The sequence below is a fragment of the Apis mellifera genome, linkage group LG1 (genome assembly GCF_003254395.2).
Source record: "Apis mellifera strain DH4 linkage group LG1, Amel_HAv3.1, whole genome shotgun sequence".
In the NCBI taxonomy this organism is placed as follows: Eukaryota; Metazoa; Arthropoda; class Insecta; order Hymenoptera; family Apidae; genus Apis; species Apis mellifera.
Genome location: NC_037638.1, coordinates 11,181,086 through 11,197,685, shown reverse-complemented (window position 1 = coordinate 11,197,685; position 16,600 = coordinate 11,181,086). Strand labels below are relative to the sequence as shown.

At 27.4% G+C, this 16,600-nt stretch overlaps 1 protein-coding gene across 5 annotated transcripts in view; it reads left to right on the top strand.

Annotated features, from left to right (window-relative positions):
- Positions 1-16,600, top strand: part of LOC410725 — an 18,153-nt gene continuing 1,553 nt past the window's right edge. For 2 of the 5 annotated variants that reach the window (XR_411589.2, XM_006569615.3), the window contains exons 1-17: positions 1-459; positions 4,830-5,187; positions 7,431-7,501; positions 10,138-10,235; positions 10,337-10,460; positions 10,595-10,826; positions 11,123-11,659; positions 11,737-11,781; positions 11,983-12,378; positions 12,943-13,383; positions 13,507-13,655; positions 14,076-14,153; positions 14,301-14,643; positions 14,891-15,095; positions 15,166-15,356; positions 15,718-15,890; positions 16,531-16,600. The exon at positions 16,531-16,600 is cut by the window's right edge. Coding sequence is in view for 4 of the 5 variants with exons in the window: in XM_006569615.3 (XP_006569678.1) it covers positions 5,013-5,187; positions 7,431-7,501; positions 10,138-10,235; positions 10,337-10,460; positions 10,595-10,826; positions 11,123-11,659; positions 11,737-11,781; positions 11,983-12,378; positions 12,943-13,383; positions 13,507-13,655; positions 14,076-14,153; positions 14,301-14,643; positions 14,891-15,095; positions 15,166-15,356; positions 15,718-15,890; positions 16,531-16,600 (3,328 nt within the window). In the remaining variant the exon portion in view is untranslated. Of the gene's footprint in view, positions 460-2,998; positions 3,163-4,829; positions 5,188-7,430; positions 7,502-10,137; positions 10,236-10,336; positions 10,461-10,594; positions 10,827-11,122; positions 11,660-11,736; positions 11,782-11,982; positions 12,379-12,942; positions 13,384-13,506; positions 13,656-14,075; positions 14,154-14,300; positions 14,644-14,890; positions 15,096-15,165; positions 15,357-15,717; positions 15,891-16,530 lie in introns of those variants that run through there. The other 3 variants (XM_006569613.3, XM_006569614.3, XM_006569616.3) reach the window with 3 other exon arrangements.

Sequence of the window (16,600 nt, the reverse complement as noted above, 5' to 3'; positions counted from 1 at the left end):
GCTCACGGCTGCTTTGCAATGCCAGGCAGTCGAGGTGAGTCGAGTCGAGTCGAGTAGAGCCGAGTCGAACCTCTTGGAATCAGTCTGAGACGTGGCCCCATCGCATCCTTTTCGTTTGTTACGGTATCCTTGTGCGCAGCTACCACCTGTTGAAATCGAACGATCTTATCATGCATCGTCGTAATTAAGTAGTTCGATACATCGAAATGATTACGTTTTGAAATCATATATTTTAATTATCCAGTGAAACATCGTGGTTCATCGATTGCGCGGAAACACGTTTTCTTTTGTTGTGTCTTACCACCAAAAGTGGAATCACTTGTATAATTTTGTTTTTTTCTTGGTTAACGATAATATCATTCCAGAAGTGCTAGTTTAAAATCTATAATCTTAGTGCAATGATTTTGTGTATGCAACACTGAAAGATCAACTGGAAGTTTAGTAGAAAATATTCAAAAGGTAGGAAGATAATATTATTGAATCTTTCTTGACTTAGTGAAATAATCACTTAGTTCGTTTACCAAACTATTTTATGCAAAAATGTTTTTACGTAAATCTTTGGATTCTTATATACAGTATATTCAATAAAGCTAACAGTGATCAAAGGAAGAGGTTATAGAGTTTATTGATGTATATGATCGTTGAAAGAAGTTGAAAATGGAGTCTGCTTCTTGACAATTATATAAGGTGAAAATTAAAACAATTCGAAGAGAATAAACTAATGTTATACGAAATATGATCCCAAGACAATTCGATCGACTAATAATGGTTGGTTTAAAAAGTTATCGATAACCGTTCGATCGATTCACTGTAAAGAATGTTTTGTTTTCTTCCCTTTTTTTTTTTATCGATGCGCGCTTCCTGTATCATCCTATTTATATTCTCTGCATATCCTCAGGTAATATCGCGGTATGGCGTAACAGCTCATTATACGTAGAATGTTGGTGAGAGGAAGTTTAATGGCATCAACGTCATTGGCGTTCCTCGCCTCTTCGTTTTTCTTAATTATCTTTGAAGAAATTGCATCTTTCATATCTGCATAATTTTGCATTGTAAGCTCATTCGTTCATCCTCCTACACCCTGATTATGCATATTCATCTTGTTCTAATCTCTTCGTTAATATTTATTATTATTCATGTGTGTATTTCTTAATGGAATTTTAATATTCTTTTAATATTCGATGAAATTTTTTTTCGTTGCATTTCTTTCTTGAAATGTTGTTATTCCGTTCTATCGCGCCAGTTTTATCGTGCGTTGGATCGCGTAATATGCTCCCAAGTGAAAACGCGATTAAACAGTGAGAACAAAATGAAAACTGAATGAAATGAATGTCCGCTGAAATTGTGGTTTGTTTTCTACGACATATCAAGGAGAATAACGACATTGCTTATATATAATTCTATAGTTTCGCCTATTTGTATGATTGCACCACGAATTTTCTTTCTTTGCTATTCAGAGAGAAATTTCTCAATGAGAACGATCAGTTAATAATACTTAGAAACATTATCATTTTCATAATTCAAAAAATAGTCCTCCTATATTCTATTGTTTTGCTTTATGTTGAAGACATAAGTTTGTTGAATATTCTTTTTTTCATTGTTTTTTTTTTTTTCTTTATTTGCTTGTACTATACTGACAGAGATGATGACATTAGTTTATCTTGATATATTATTTTGAACAAATAATTGATGGTTTACTTACAAACAAGTGTAAATTAATGTTAAAATATTTATATTATTTATAATTTTTACATATTTTTTTAAAATGTTTTTATTATCTTAGAAAGAACGTAGTGAAATGGCAAGATCATGTAGAAACATAAAATGTAAACAGAAGAATCCGAGAAAGTTTAGCTGTGCAACTTATTAACTGCGTAGTTATCTTGTAGGAAAGTATGATGTTTATTATGATTCTTAACAAAAATGTAATTCAAATTCCAAATTTGTAATTTCAAATTTTTCATATTTTAAATTTTGAAATGTCATAATCAATATCTTTAATATTTATATTGATACAAATAAATATATATATATATTTAAATTTATATGAACTTAAAAATATTGTTTTAATCGATAACCGAATATGATTACTGATTTTCAATTGATATCTTCTCTTTTGTTTCTTTTTCAAGTTTCATGAGAATAAAAAAACAGTAGAAATGTTTTTTCAAATTACGACTGATGGCATTTAGAGGACAAATAACTAAATGAACAGCTTTATTGTTAAGGATAATCAGTATTTATTAGTATTTCAAATTTAGTATTGAAATTTTTAATCATGGAAATATTTTCTGTGAAGACATTTTTCATATTTTGTCTCTTCTTATTTTTAATTTATATGATTCAATTTTTATTTTTTATTTGATTTTCTACACGAATCCAAATTGATAAAAAATGAATCATTCATACCAATTGAAATCATTCTATCATTAATTAATTTTTTTTTATTATGACAGGTATTATTTTTCTGGTAACTTATCAGATTGATATTCGATTTCATTGTCTAAAATGTCAAATATATTATTCAATATATACATATAATTATAATTAAATATATATTATATAATTTAGTATATATAATATATATTATATTAATATATATTGAAAATCTTTTAAAAAAAAATATAATATTTGAATATATTTTTACTAGCTATGCATATTGGCAATTAAAAAGTTTACATTTACAAATAAAATTGTAAACATCACGATGATAATAAATGAATAATAAATTCCAAGATTTTTTAGTAATTTATAGTTCATGCGCAAATACTATAAAACGGCATCCATATTTACAAAAAAAACGAATGGAATGTTAGAATGTGCAAGTTGTATGCACGAATGCGATTAGCATATCTCAAAGATCGCAGAAATTTTTGACTTTTTGGAATTATTGAAAAAATTAAAAAAGGAATCTGTTGATGAAATAACTTCTATTTTTATAAACATTGAAATTCGTAGATACCGGATCTGAAATAAATAAAAAATGAAAATTGGATTCGTCAAACAACGGGACGCGTATACCCAATGCAATGTGATTTCGTAATGACCGTGAGTTGTTTAAAAACAAGTCGAAGAACGTTTCATGTTGGAAAGTGGCTTATAGTTCAAGATTCTGGAGAATGTCAAGTTTCTATAAGATGAGAAAAAATATCTTATACACAAGTAATTATTTATATATATATATATATCTTTCCACTTTCTTTGAACTCTCTTTCATTTTTTTTTTTTTTTTTTTCTTAAACATCCAATTCCTTCCAATACTATCCAATATTCATCTGTGTAAGTGAAGTGTACATTTTAGATAGGAGTTGCGTATATCGATGAGGCTATACTGAGGTCATTCTGAGACCGCGTTGAGGCCATGTTGAGATTCCTCAGAAGGAGATCCGCTCCCAGGTGTTGCAATATGCGGTGCATAGAAACTGTTGTCGCAATCATTCACGAATATATTAATTTTCATTGGTTTACACGTGCTCAATAGCTTTATCTATTTCGTTATTTTACTTGGTTAATGTTTCAACGATCATAATTAATGTATTGAGACACATGATCAATATAAATAATTCAATTATTTAACTTTTAATATTATATCAATATTATTCTTTTTGATGATAATTCAATGGATTATAAATATATAAATTATTTTATTTAATTTTATTAGAATAATTTGTTACTTGGAGGGAAATGTAATAAATGAAAAGTTGTTATTAAATATTTTTTGATCATAACAGTAATTTTTTTTTACTTTCTATAAGTTGAAAGCATTTGTACATAATACTTTACTTTTATTTTTTAATTGTTTCCTGTTTTTATTTTATAATTTAATTTTAATTAAATATATAATAATATAATAATAATATTAAAGTAATTTTAATTTTGTACATTTGTACTCAATGGATCACTGTAATTAATTTTTATCATTTATCTCAATGTTCACATTCCTTGTCTCTGTCCCTTCATTTTTCATGATTTGTTATTTACACTTCATATTTAATTCCTTGCAATTTTTAGAGACACATTTATTTCATTTTTGATGTTTTTATTATTTGTCCTTGTTTACTTTATGTGCATTTTTTCCAAATGGAAAAAAAGAGATAGAATTATATATCATATAATATAAATTTGATTAAAAAGTCATTGTTTTTTTCTATTAGTGGTTACATTTATGATTCTGCAAATCATGATTTAAAAAAAAAGTCCTAACAAAGAAAATAACATATTCGATTGATTTTACCTTGCAGTTGATTGTTGATTTTTATTATTATATTATTCCAAATGAAATTAATACATTCTTGCATGATGATGAATGTATGAAAGATAAAATTTTACTTCGAAGTCGATTAACAATCGAAATTTATATTCTTCATTTATAATAATGTAATTGACATATTAAATTAGCAGATTTTTATATTTCTGTAAAATTATTTATTTAAATATTTTATTTACCTTGTTGAATTCTTGAGTAAAACATTGATAAGTTTGCCATGTTTAAAAAACATGTATTCAAAATATACATTTTAATATCTTCTCTAATAAAATTTATGATTGATTTGTATAAAATTTTATTTTATATATTCGTATAATAATTTATTCGATATTGATCAATTAAATTGCCGAAGAACGAGTTTGTATTCAAAAACTGGCTTCAGCTTCATACGTATGTAGTTGCACATGGTTGTTACCATAAGAGGATCTAACTTTCAACGTTGTTGCAAAGAAAAACAATTGATAAAAAAATTCATTGGAATGTTCTTACTTATTGGTAAAAGTGAAACGTTACTTGTAAAACGAGCTAAGAAATTTCTTTTTTCTTTTTTCCTTTCTTCCAGATTATTGACTTCTAAGAAGGGAGAAATTAATTAATGAGGGGTGTCCATGCCGAGTGTCAAGAAAAATCAACTGGATGATCTTAGGAGTGCGAGAAGAAAATTCTCACTGGGACCAGTTGTGTGGAATACAACGAAAATTATTATACAGTCGAGGCTGTAAAAGTGACACGTTCGTGTTTGAAAATGTCATCAAGTACACGTACCATGATAATGTCAGGATTGATTCTATTGGTATTAGCAGTAGTATCGTTCAGGGAAGTGCAAGGACACGTTGCCTTGACTTTTCCAAGAGCAAGGAAGTATGACTTGGATTTTTTGGACAATGCTAGAACACCTGGCCCATGTGGAATGCCTCGTGGTAAGTATTATCTTTTATCAATCTTTATTTTAAGTTTCCTGAGTATATTTATTTAAAAAATGAATGAGAAAAGTTACAAGACATACAATTTGTATTGATAATCTAGAAAAAATAATATAAAGTAACAGTATAAAGTTTGTTTGTTTTTGAAATAATAATATTATGGTAAATTTTAATTCTCTTGAGATTAATATTGTGAATTAATATATTATTAAAATGATATGTATATAGTATAATATAGATTGGTATTAATTTATTAAGATTTTAAAATTAATTAGCCAATATTTTTCAAATAATTGACAAATATTCTTCTCTCACAATAAAATTTATCTACTATTCCTTTTTTGCTTTGAAAACTGAGGTTGTTACAAAATAAATCACATTTTTATAATATATATAGTGTGTATTTAACACATACACATACACATACACATACATGCACGCATGCACATTTAAGGAAGAATCTTTTAAAAAAATAATCATAAAATAACAATGAAGTCATTCAATGTTCTTTTCAAATTAAATTTATTTTTTTTAAGAAATGAACCAAAAAGAAACATGCTACATCTTTGAATTTATAATATATAAAATGAATTAATAAAATTTGAAATGATATATTATATAAACAAGTACAAATAATAATAATTATTGTTATAGGTATACAGAATATTTTTATATAAGTTACTATTTTTTTGTTTTAAATAATTTTTCAGCTAATTTTTTTTATATTTCATTTACTTATTCAATTTTAATATAATATTTTAATTATTAACATTGTTGATGTTAAATTTTTTATAATTTTCAGCATTCAAAGTATACAATACTCAAATAATGATTGAATATTAATAATAATAGAACAATCTAGAGAAAATTGATGATAAAACAAAGTTAAACATAAAAAAGCACTTTTGCATTACTAACAGAAGAATTAAATAAACTTTGTTGACTCCACTACACATAGTATATATTACGTATAATACATGATTTAGAAATCAAAAACTATTAGCGAAATTTTCGTGGTTGCAGTTACGAGGGATGAGTAGAAAGGGTTCTATGGGAAAACGACATTAACACGAAGATATGTCCCATTGGGAATAGTTCGCTAGTCTGATTCGAAGTAACTTTCACCGACTCGCATGAAGGAAACTCGAACCTTGGCTACTCAACCATTACCTTCCATGTCTTATCTCAACACTGTACTTATATATTACATACCTTTTTTACAAACTCTTATATTCATAGGAAATATATGAACTTTAGATATAGGTGTGCATCATCGTTACCATAATAAAATGACACTTTGTTTAGTAAATATATATTATAAAAAAATATATATTGTATAACTCGAGAAATTACAAATATAAAAAGTTGCTAATATTAATATTAATTATGATAAAATTAATTATAATTAAAATAGTATTACATTACATATATAGAAAAATCTTGTGATAAATCATTTTGTAATTTAAATTAAATTACACAAGACTTTCAAATAAAATGAAAAAGGAAATAAGAAAGTAATTCTTTCAAATAAGAATTTTTTTTAATTAAACTTTTTATAACTCGATTGAAAGTAACAATTTTGATATATTATTCTTAATAGGAAAGTTTGATACAGGAAATAAAACTTGTCCATACGTTTCTTTTTGTCATTTCAAATCAAAAATATAATTTCATATGTTATAATGCATATTAAGTTCTTTTATGTTTTTTAAAATTAGTATTATATCATGTTTATATTTTTATCATAATTTAATAAATACGTTGATTTGTTTTGTGTAAAAGCTTTCTTTTTTAAGAAGATGAGGGAAAAGATAGAAAACTCTATAAAAGGCAGGATTGATTGTGAAACGCGAATTTATCCATCCGCTTCCGGAAATTAAGTGTACATTTCGATTATTTCCGGTATTACTTTCGATTATTTCCGGAAATCCACTCTTGATAAGATAATATCATAGATCATTATTTTAATTTCAGTTGAATTGAAAATGTGAATTACATTAAAATGTTTTTCATAATGTTTGAAATGATTGTTGACATATATAATTATTGGTTTCCATTTACATTAAATTCTTTGTAATTTTTCTTTGATTTCTTGTGATTTTTCATATTTGTAGCACCTAAGCTAAATTTTGACAAGCTTGAGAAATTACAAGTTTCTTGACATAATTCAATATGTTTTGAACAATGAAAATTATATAGAATGATATGAACATTGCATAATAAATTTATTTTTGTTGCAGGTGATATTAAAACTAGTTTATTATCTGGGAGTAACTTCAACGTCACATGGCATCTAGCTTATCCTCATCGAGTGAGTTTCATTTTTTTTTTTGCATTTTAATTTATTTAACTAAATGCACAACATTAATGCTACATTGATAATTTTTATTTAATTAATTTTTTAATTAATTTTATGTGTTTTAAATGATATTTGAATTTTATTGAATTTTATTAATCATAAAAAAGAATAAGAATCACGAAAAGAAAACTATAAGACAGTTGTTTAAGGCAAATATCTATTCGTAAATATTTTCTGCACATAGTTTTCTGTATATAATCAAATACGCGCTTAATATCTTGAGATGTATACTGCGCATGCGTTGTAGCGCATAAGAAATCTAAACACGTACGGTTGTTTAAAAAAGAAAGAAAAAAGAAATATATGAACAGTTACGTGAGAGTTAGATATTATATCGAATTTCATTATATTTCACATTATTCCAACTTTCTCCAATATGAAACTTTCTGTATTCGTCTTTCAAGTGATTGTATTTCTTATAATTAATGATTTGCGTATCGTGACCAAAGAATTTGGCACACACGTAATCGATTTGTTAATTGTTTTTTATATAACTAGAACATGATCATCAATTATATCTGCAATTAGCACTCAATAAAGTTTATAGTTATTTAATCAATATAGTTTTTAAATGTAAAAATGTGATCATGACTTATTCCTGGAAATTACATGGGAACAATTATGAAACATTTCATAACGATTTTTCTTATTGTATTTTGAAGATCCAAAAGCTATATGAGATATTGAAAGATTAATGATATCATCATAAATTACATGGAATAAATATATAAAATAATTAAATTCCCATAATAGGACAAAAATTTCGTAACAAAATCAATCACTCATCTTCGTGTAGAGATCATAATTGACGACATTATTAATCAGCTAACTATTCAGATTTTTATTTTGTTATTATTCTTAACAAAAAATCTTCTTATTTATCGTATAGGTGTCTTCTTAAGTAGATAAATTTAAACTCGTATAAAAGATAAATTCATATGTCCAATTTTTCCAGACTTTGATTAAGAAAAATTACAGTAACTAAAAACATAGTAGTAACAGAAAAAGCTTAGAACACATAGTTCATAAGCTGAACGTAATGATCGGGTGGCGGAATTGGACATTCGTATTCTTCGCGACGCGTTTAACGAACGCCTAAGTCATCGTAAAAGACATCACGAATTTGTCCGCACGTGGTCTATATGAAAGGGAAAGAAGAGACTGGTTGAGGGCGGCCTATGCTTGCACGTCGTTGCTCAAGGTGATGTTTGTTGAATAATTCACAAGCTGGATATACGTTCAAAATGCTTCGTGTATACCTTTTGTAGATAGGTAGGTCGGAAAGGTAGTAAGAGATATAAGTTGCTTTGCATATGAACGCGTACGCGAGAGAGCAACTTATTTGAATCGAATTCATCGGTATGTCGGGTACCGTAACTCGTAACTCGACTATCGTTAATGACTCGAATCAAAGCCAATGCTTTAGAATTCATTACTGAAACGATTGAGCTGATAGAAATAAATTAAACACTATGATAAGAAAAATATATAATATCAAAAAATAATAAGAAATTTATAGAAAAAAATTTTATGTATTTTACATATTTTTATTTGATTGTAAAGAGATATACTATTAAGAAAACATTTTTATATGAATTATATTTCAAATTCATACATACACATATACAAATTACAATTTGTATGAATTAAAAAGGGATTTTTATAGAAAATAACAAACATCTTTGATTCATTCGCGAATAAATATATATTTTAACCATTATATTTTAAAGAATATCTAAAAAATAATTAATATCGATACATATTTTTGATATTAATTATTAAAATTCGAAGTATAAAATAATATAAATAAACAAATAAACAAATAATAATTTTACAAGTTCATACTTTAAAACATTATTAAATAATATTGGTAAAATGTTATCGATAGAGTTTTTAGGTTATGACGATCTAAGGAATGCGGTTAATAATTAGAAAACATGGCACGTAGTAGAAAACTCAATGTTGCTCTTGAGCAAGGGTTAACTAGTAACGGTTCTTTACCTCAAATCTTTATACAAGTGTCAGATTGACATCAGTAATCATTAAATTAATACTTATTTCATTATGTTGTTATCTATTACTGATCTTGAGTAATGACATTTCTCTGTATTTCCAATTCGAAAAATATTTCATAAACTAGTATTTTCGTAACGGCAAATGTAGCTATGTACAATTTTCCTTTTTTTTTTAATCAATCTAATAGAAATTCAGTTTTTATATTACGAATTTATGATAAACTCGTTCGATATCTGTGTGTATTTGATGTTTAATTAATGTCTAAATATCCTCTTAATTGTTTCTTACTTCCAATGCAAGCATGGCAAAAGAAATTCATTCATTGAAACTAAAATGATATTAATTTATTAAAATTTATTTAATTTATTTAAATTTCCAAATGTAAAATAAATAAATTAAATTTAATGTTATTGAATGTACACATAATGTATAATATAAATTTTTTATTAAATTTTATCTATTTATCACAAAAAATTTTTATAATTAATTCTAAAATATCTAGTTTCAAATATATTTACTTATTAGATATTTAAAAATTCATGATTTAATAATCACAATAATTACCTTTTTAGGGTGGATTTCGGCTGCAAATCTTGGATGCTCTTGATAGACCATTAATTGATTTAACTCCTGTGACAAAAAATAGTGAATTCGTTGAAGATGATGCTACGTGAGTGCAGATCTATTCTTTTTTTATATTTACTTCTATATCTTTTTCTTTTTCTATTTCTCTTTAATTTTTATATTTAAAAATGAATCATTGATTTTTAGGGCACAGAATTATGCCGTGCAATTACCTCAAAATTTCACTTGTACAGATTGCACAATTCGGCTTCTTCGAGAAGCTGAGGAATGGGGTTCAAGTTATAGATTTTGGTCTTGTGCAGATATCGATGTAAGAATTCAATAAAAACAAAAAAAAATTAATAAAAAAAATTATCGAAATATAAAATATATAATATACAATTTTATATAAATGTAAAATAATTTTTTCATTATAATATTTATTGTGAAATATTAATCCGTTAGATCATTGATAGAAAGACATATAGAGAAGATTGCAGCGGTCATGGTCGATATCTATTAGGTCGATGTAGATGTGATCGGCTATATCACGGTATAAGGTGTGAATTTAAGGAGGAATGTCTGGACGATTCAGACTGTGGTATTCAGGGCACGTGCATTAACAATGGCGGCACAACCGCGCCCACCAAGCAGTGCTACTGCAACATCGGTTGGTTCGGACCGGGTTGTGCAAAAAGTAAGAGTTTTTTTAATGTTTTAACAACAATTAAATACTTTAAAAAGTTATATATATAAAATTATATATTTATAAAGTTATATACACTTATATATGATATTATATATATATAAGAATTAAAGTATTTTATTACTTACTTATATTTATTAAATTATATTTTTTAAATTATTTACATCACTTTGTTAAAAAACAAAACGCTATTTAATTCTTAAAATCAGCAAGATAAATAAATTTATAAAAAATAAATAAAATGACATTAACATCTTTATTATTATTAATAATAAATATTTTTTTAGGATCTCCAATTAAAACCATAGATGTAGAATTGGATATTTATACTATGAAGAAGTTTTCTGACAATTTTACTTTTTATTGGCGTATATTAAAAGAAAGTAAAGAACTCGAGGGTATTATGGTAGTAAATGGTACAAATTGGGTCGGTGTTGGATGGCGACCAAGTAATTTGATGCCTACTTGTCGTTCTTTCCCTGATATTCAAGAACATCCAAAAGGTGAACCGCTTCCACGGCCAGAACCAAAAGCAGAACCAGAACCAAAAACTGAGCCTAAACCAGAATCTGAACCAGAACCTAAATCTGAGCCTGAACCTGAACCTAAATCTGAACCTAAACCTGAGCCTGAGCCTGAGCCTGAACCTAAACCTGAGCCTGAACCTGAACCTGAACCTGAGCCTGAATCTGGAATTGAAAGATCTGGTACCAGGAGAAGATCAGCTAAAGTTCATGATATTGCTTCTGTGACTTCAACTCTCCAATCTGATACTGATGTCACAGTGCAAACCAGTGTGACATATCGTGTCAGTACAAAGCAAGGTGAACATTAAATTAAATTAATTAGATTATATAAACATTTTCGTGACATTAAATAATATAATATGCGTCATATATAGGACGTAAGAAAAGATCACCAGAATCTACAGGAATTTCTACAAACGGTATGTATTGATACTATTATAGATAGATCAAGATTCTTGCTATTCATATGTTCATTGTAGTGATCTGTAGAATGCTTCCCAAAAAAAAATAGTAGAATATTTGGTATTCCTTTTTTTATTTGAAACACTACGCACAAGGTGGTGGTTCGTAAACAATAAGCAGTAGTTAGTTGGCACGACGATCGATGCTTTCTTGCACAGGGGAATTCATCGCCGAGCCGAGCACTGTTGACAACACGTCTGAACCTATATCAGAACCAGAACCTAAATCCGAGCCTGAACCTAGCCCAGAATTAGAGCCGAAATTTAAACTGAAATCAACTTCAGTGCCTGAACCAATATTCAAACCAGAATCTGAATCAGAACCTAATTCTGAGCCTGAACCTAAATCCGAACCAGAACCTAGCTCTGAACCCGAACCCAAATCCGAACCAGAACCGGAGCCGAAATCTGAACCAGAACCAAAGTCCGAACCGGAACCCAGTTCCGAACCAGAGCCAAAGTCTGAACAGGAACCTAAGTCAGAACCGGAACCAAGTTCTGAACCGACTTCGGAACCAGAACCGATTTCGAGTCCCAAATCAAGCGCAACGAAAGGTAAAAACAAGCTAAGAGAGCAAGATAATTCAATCGCTTGTCTCTTTTTATACTGCACGAGCTTTATGTTTTATAAGTTGACGTTTAATTCATATTACAGAAAACTTTTTGATATCATATTGCTGTTGAAATTCAAATTCAATTTTTTCTTTTGATAATTTGCAATTCATGTTTTATTTAATATATAATAAAAATAATTAGATTAAGAGAAGTCAAGCTAGTTTAAATATTTCTAGATACATGTAAATTTTTCGTCAACTTAATTGACAAAAATTAGAAATGCTAAATAATAAACTATAGATAAAAAATATTTAATCAATAATAGTTTCTGTATTATAAATAAATAATTTGAATTAATAACATTTATATTCAGTAGCATTGATACTAATAAATTATATATAATGTAATATAATCTAAACTATACATGAGATAATAATATCTATATTGATTTGTATTTATTTTATGTAAGCTTTTATATAATCTCAATTATTTGGTACAACATACTTTTAAAATACTATTGAAATCTGTAAGTTGTTTTAATCTAATGTGATATTTTAATCAAAGCTATCCTACCTAAAACGCACAAGTATACGCCAAAACACGATTTCAACCCTATGGACTGCACAGACATTATAATAGGATCAGCACGAGGTAATAGTCACAGAATTGGTGACTATTATACTAGAGATAGATCTACACCAAGAAAAGACGAATATTGGGGTGGAAGAGATACATTGACTGCTGCAATGGGCTTTGAACGCGATGGTGTTACAACGATACTTTTTAGAAGAAAATTGGCAACAAATGAACCAACTGACTATGAAATTATTGATGGTAATATGCAAGTGATATGGGCTAAAGGACAAGAATCTGGAAAATATATTCATCATCCACCGAGTGGCATTGAAAAAGCCAAAATTAGTGTGAAAGACTTTTACAAGGCTGATGAACTTAAATATCATGGACATGGAGAACAAAGAGGAACAGTGACGCTTAATTTCTTTGGTAGATGAATAAAAATAGATATTTATTTATTAATTAATGAATTAATTTAAATTATTGTCAATGAATTCATGTCATAATTAGACTACATTTCATATTAATTAATGGTATTATTAATATTTTCAGATGAAAAGAAAAAACAAGAAATGATAAGTGAAGATGGTGTACCAATGCCAATTTCAAATTGTAGCGGTGAGTGGCATTATCCGAAACATTGTTCATCTATAAATGGTACTTGTGAATACTCTATTCAGTGGACATACAAAGGACGAAAGGTAATATTTTAAGAAATAGATCTTATATATAAAGTGTCTCAAAAATATTGGATTTTCCATAAACTGAAAATTCTTGAAATAATTTCAAAATTTTCCTTTGCAAAAACTTTTGTTATGGTTTTGTTAATGAATTATTAATAAAAAATACTGGCCAATCATGAAGCGCGTAATTTACTATCTTGAGTCATGATAGTACATCGAACTAATTGAAATAAATTTAAACATATATATCAAAGAAAATATATTGAATAAATAAATATAACATTTAACATATTTTTTTTTTAGATATATTGCTTAAAAAAGACATAATGAAAATTCTTGCAAAAGAAAATGCTGTTTATTTCAAGAATCAATTTATGGATGTTCTAATATTTTTGAAACATTCTTATATATCAATAATTATTGAATATATTTTCATAGGATCAATTATCATTTGTTATTTCCACAACTAATACAAACGTTTGGACTGGTGTTGGATTCTCTGATGATGATAAAATGGTATATATTAATTAAATTATAATTTAAATTTTAATTGACTATTGAATTTCCATTACATTCTACTGATAATACTTCTTCCATTTTATAAAAGTAAATTTTGCTTGTGAATTTCAATTATTTTTTAATCGGTAGTTTTTTTTTTATTAGTCACAAACAGACGCAATATTGGGTTGGGTTGATGAAAAGTCAGGTCGAGCTTTTCTCATGGACACTTGGATCAGCGGATATAATGCTCCGTTGCTCGATCCATCTCAAGATATTTATAATACGGGCGGTAGTAAAGTGGATGGTGTAACGACACTCAAATTCTCAAGGAAACGAATAACAAAGGACAATAGAGATCTTTCTTTCACAGATGATCACTGCTTATATATGATGTACCCAGTCAAGGGTGGTATTTTCAATGCTGTCAGCAAGAAAATACGTAAACACGACGCCGTGCCTATTGTCTCCGCTGAAAGAATATGCATAAAATCTTGTGGTCTTGAAGGTTCTTTTTTTTTTATGTTATACTATAAACAGAATGTATATACAATCTTAGATATAATATTCTTGGAAAGTTTATTTTTTTATTATTTTAGAATTTACATGTTTATTAGTTTATTACTTTATATGTAAAATAATTCCAAATGAACTATTTTAATTAATTTAGCAAACTAAATCTTAGAGTTTTTAAAAATGAAAATAGAAAAGATATAAATTATAGTTATGTTATTAAAAATTTTTCATTTTAACAGAATTTGAAGATCTTACGACACCAGCACCTCCAAGGTTATATTATGATGTGGAAGTAAAACTCATAAATTTGGGTGATGGTTTTACAGCGCCTATTCCGGGTAGTTCAGATTTTGAAGTTATTTCAAATACGATATCTGATAGCTTTGGTCCAGTTTTTAACAAATTACCAGGCTATTATCAAATCCGTCTTGTTGAGTTACAAAAGTGCGTTATCACACAATATATATAGTTTAATCTTAAATATATTATTTAATGTTTTATTTATAATGTCTAGGGATGATGACCAAAATGGTGTTATTGCACGCATGGATCTGATCTTAGATAAAAATGAAATCAAAGGTAGATCGTTGAAACCTATAGATACCAGTGCAGCTGCAGAAAAAGCATTAAAAGAAGCTCTCATTACTGGAAAAGTCGGTGCATTAAATGTAGATCCACAATATATGTTTATTAGAGCTCCTCGAGGTAAATGAAACTTTTTAATATTTTTAATTTTCAAAATATGAATATTTAGTTTTTCATTTCCAAGACTTTTAGCAATCGTTCACAAATTGCAATTAAAATTATATTTTAATAGCATCTAAATTTTAACCTTAAGCAATAAGTCACACTAAGTTTTTAAACAATATTGCATTTAATTTAATATTTTTTCAACAACTAACGAAATTATAGTCATAATAAAATTAAAACATTTTCATTAGTAATGATAAGCTAACAATTCATATATATTTCTAATCTCACATAATATGAATAATCATAGTAATAAATGTAAGCATTATATAATATATAATCAATACAATTTGGATATTTTTTGTTTGGTCGCCAGTAAATGATGTAGGTGGAGGAGATGCGAATGAAGAATCGTCAATCACATCGAATCTATTTCTTGATTCGACAAAACTATATATCGTTGTTGGATGTGTTGCTGCCTTGCTTGCTCTTGTTCTATTGCAAGCAAGTTGTACTCTTTATAGATCGTCGAGGAGACGAGCGACAAAGGTATTATATATTATTTACCACTTTATATATTTAAACGTTTTTTTCCTCTTTTTTTATACATTCTCCGTTTCTCTATTTTCTGTTCATGTTACCTCTAATTACCTCTTTCTCTTTGTATTGTGTGTGCATCTAACTCTTTTTGTAAGCGTATTAGCGCTGTGGTATGGTTTAGAGCAATGCTAGTTGTTTCAAGCTGTGTCTATTAAAAGTAAACCCGCTTACTACTTTAATTTTTAGATTTATTAGTAGAATTTTCCAGAATTGTATTCCTGGTAAAAATTATTTCTTAGAATTTCTATTAATTAGTTCAGAAATAGACATATTTTTCAAAAATATCATTACATTCAATATGTGAAATAGATATAATATAATATAATATCTTTGTAAACTTTTTAAATTTATGTGCATTCCTAAATATAATTTAGATATTTCTTTTTTGTTAAATATCTAGAAATACATAGTAGAAACCTCAATTTAAAAAAAAACGTTTTTTTCTTCCCATCATGGTTGAAATACTAGAAGAATTAGCATCACTTTAGATTGAACTTTCACTATTACTCTACTCTTATGAATTCGAAACGATTTTCTGCTTCGCTTGTGTTGCATGATCCGCTCTCTTCGCAACCATCATGGTGTAAAGAGGGTGTACTCGCTGCCTCTGGCTTCTTGTGATGCGCCCAACCCGATTCATCGTACGAACGCGACGCGGT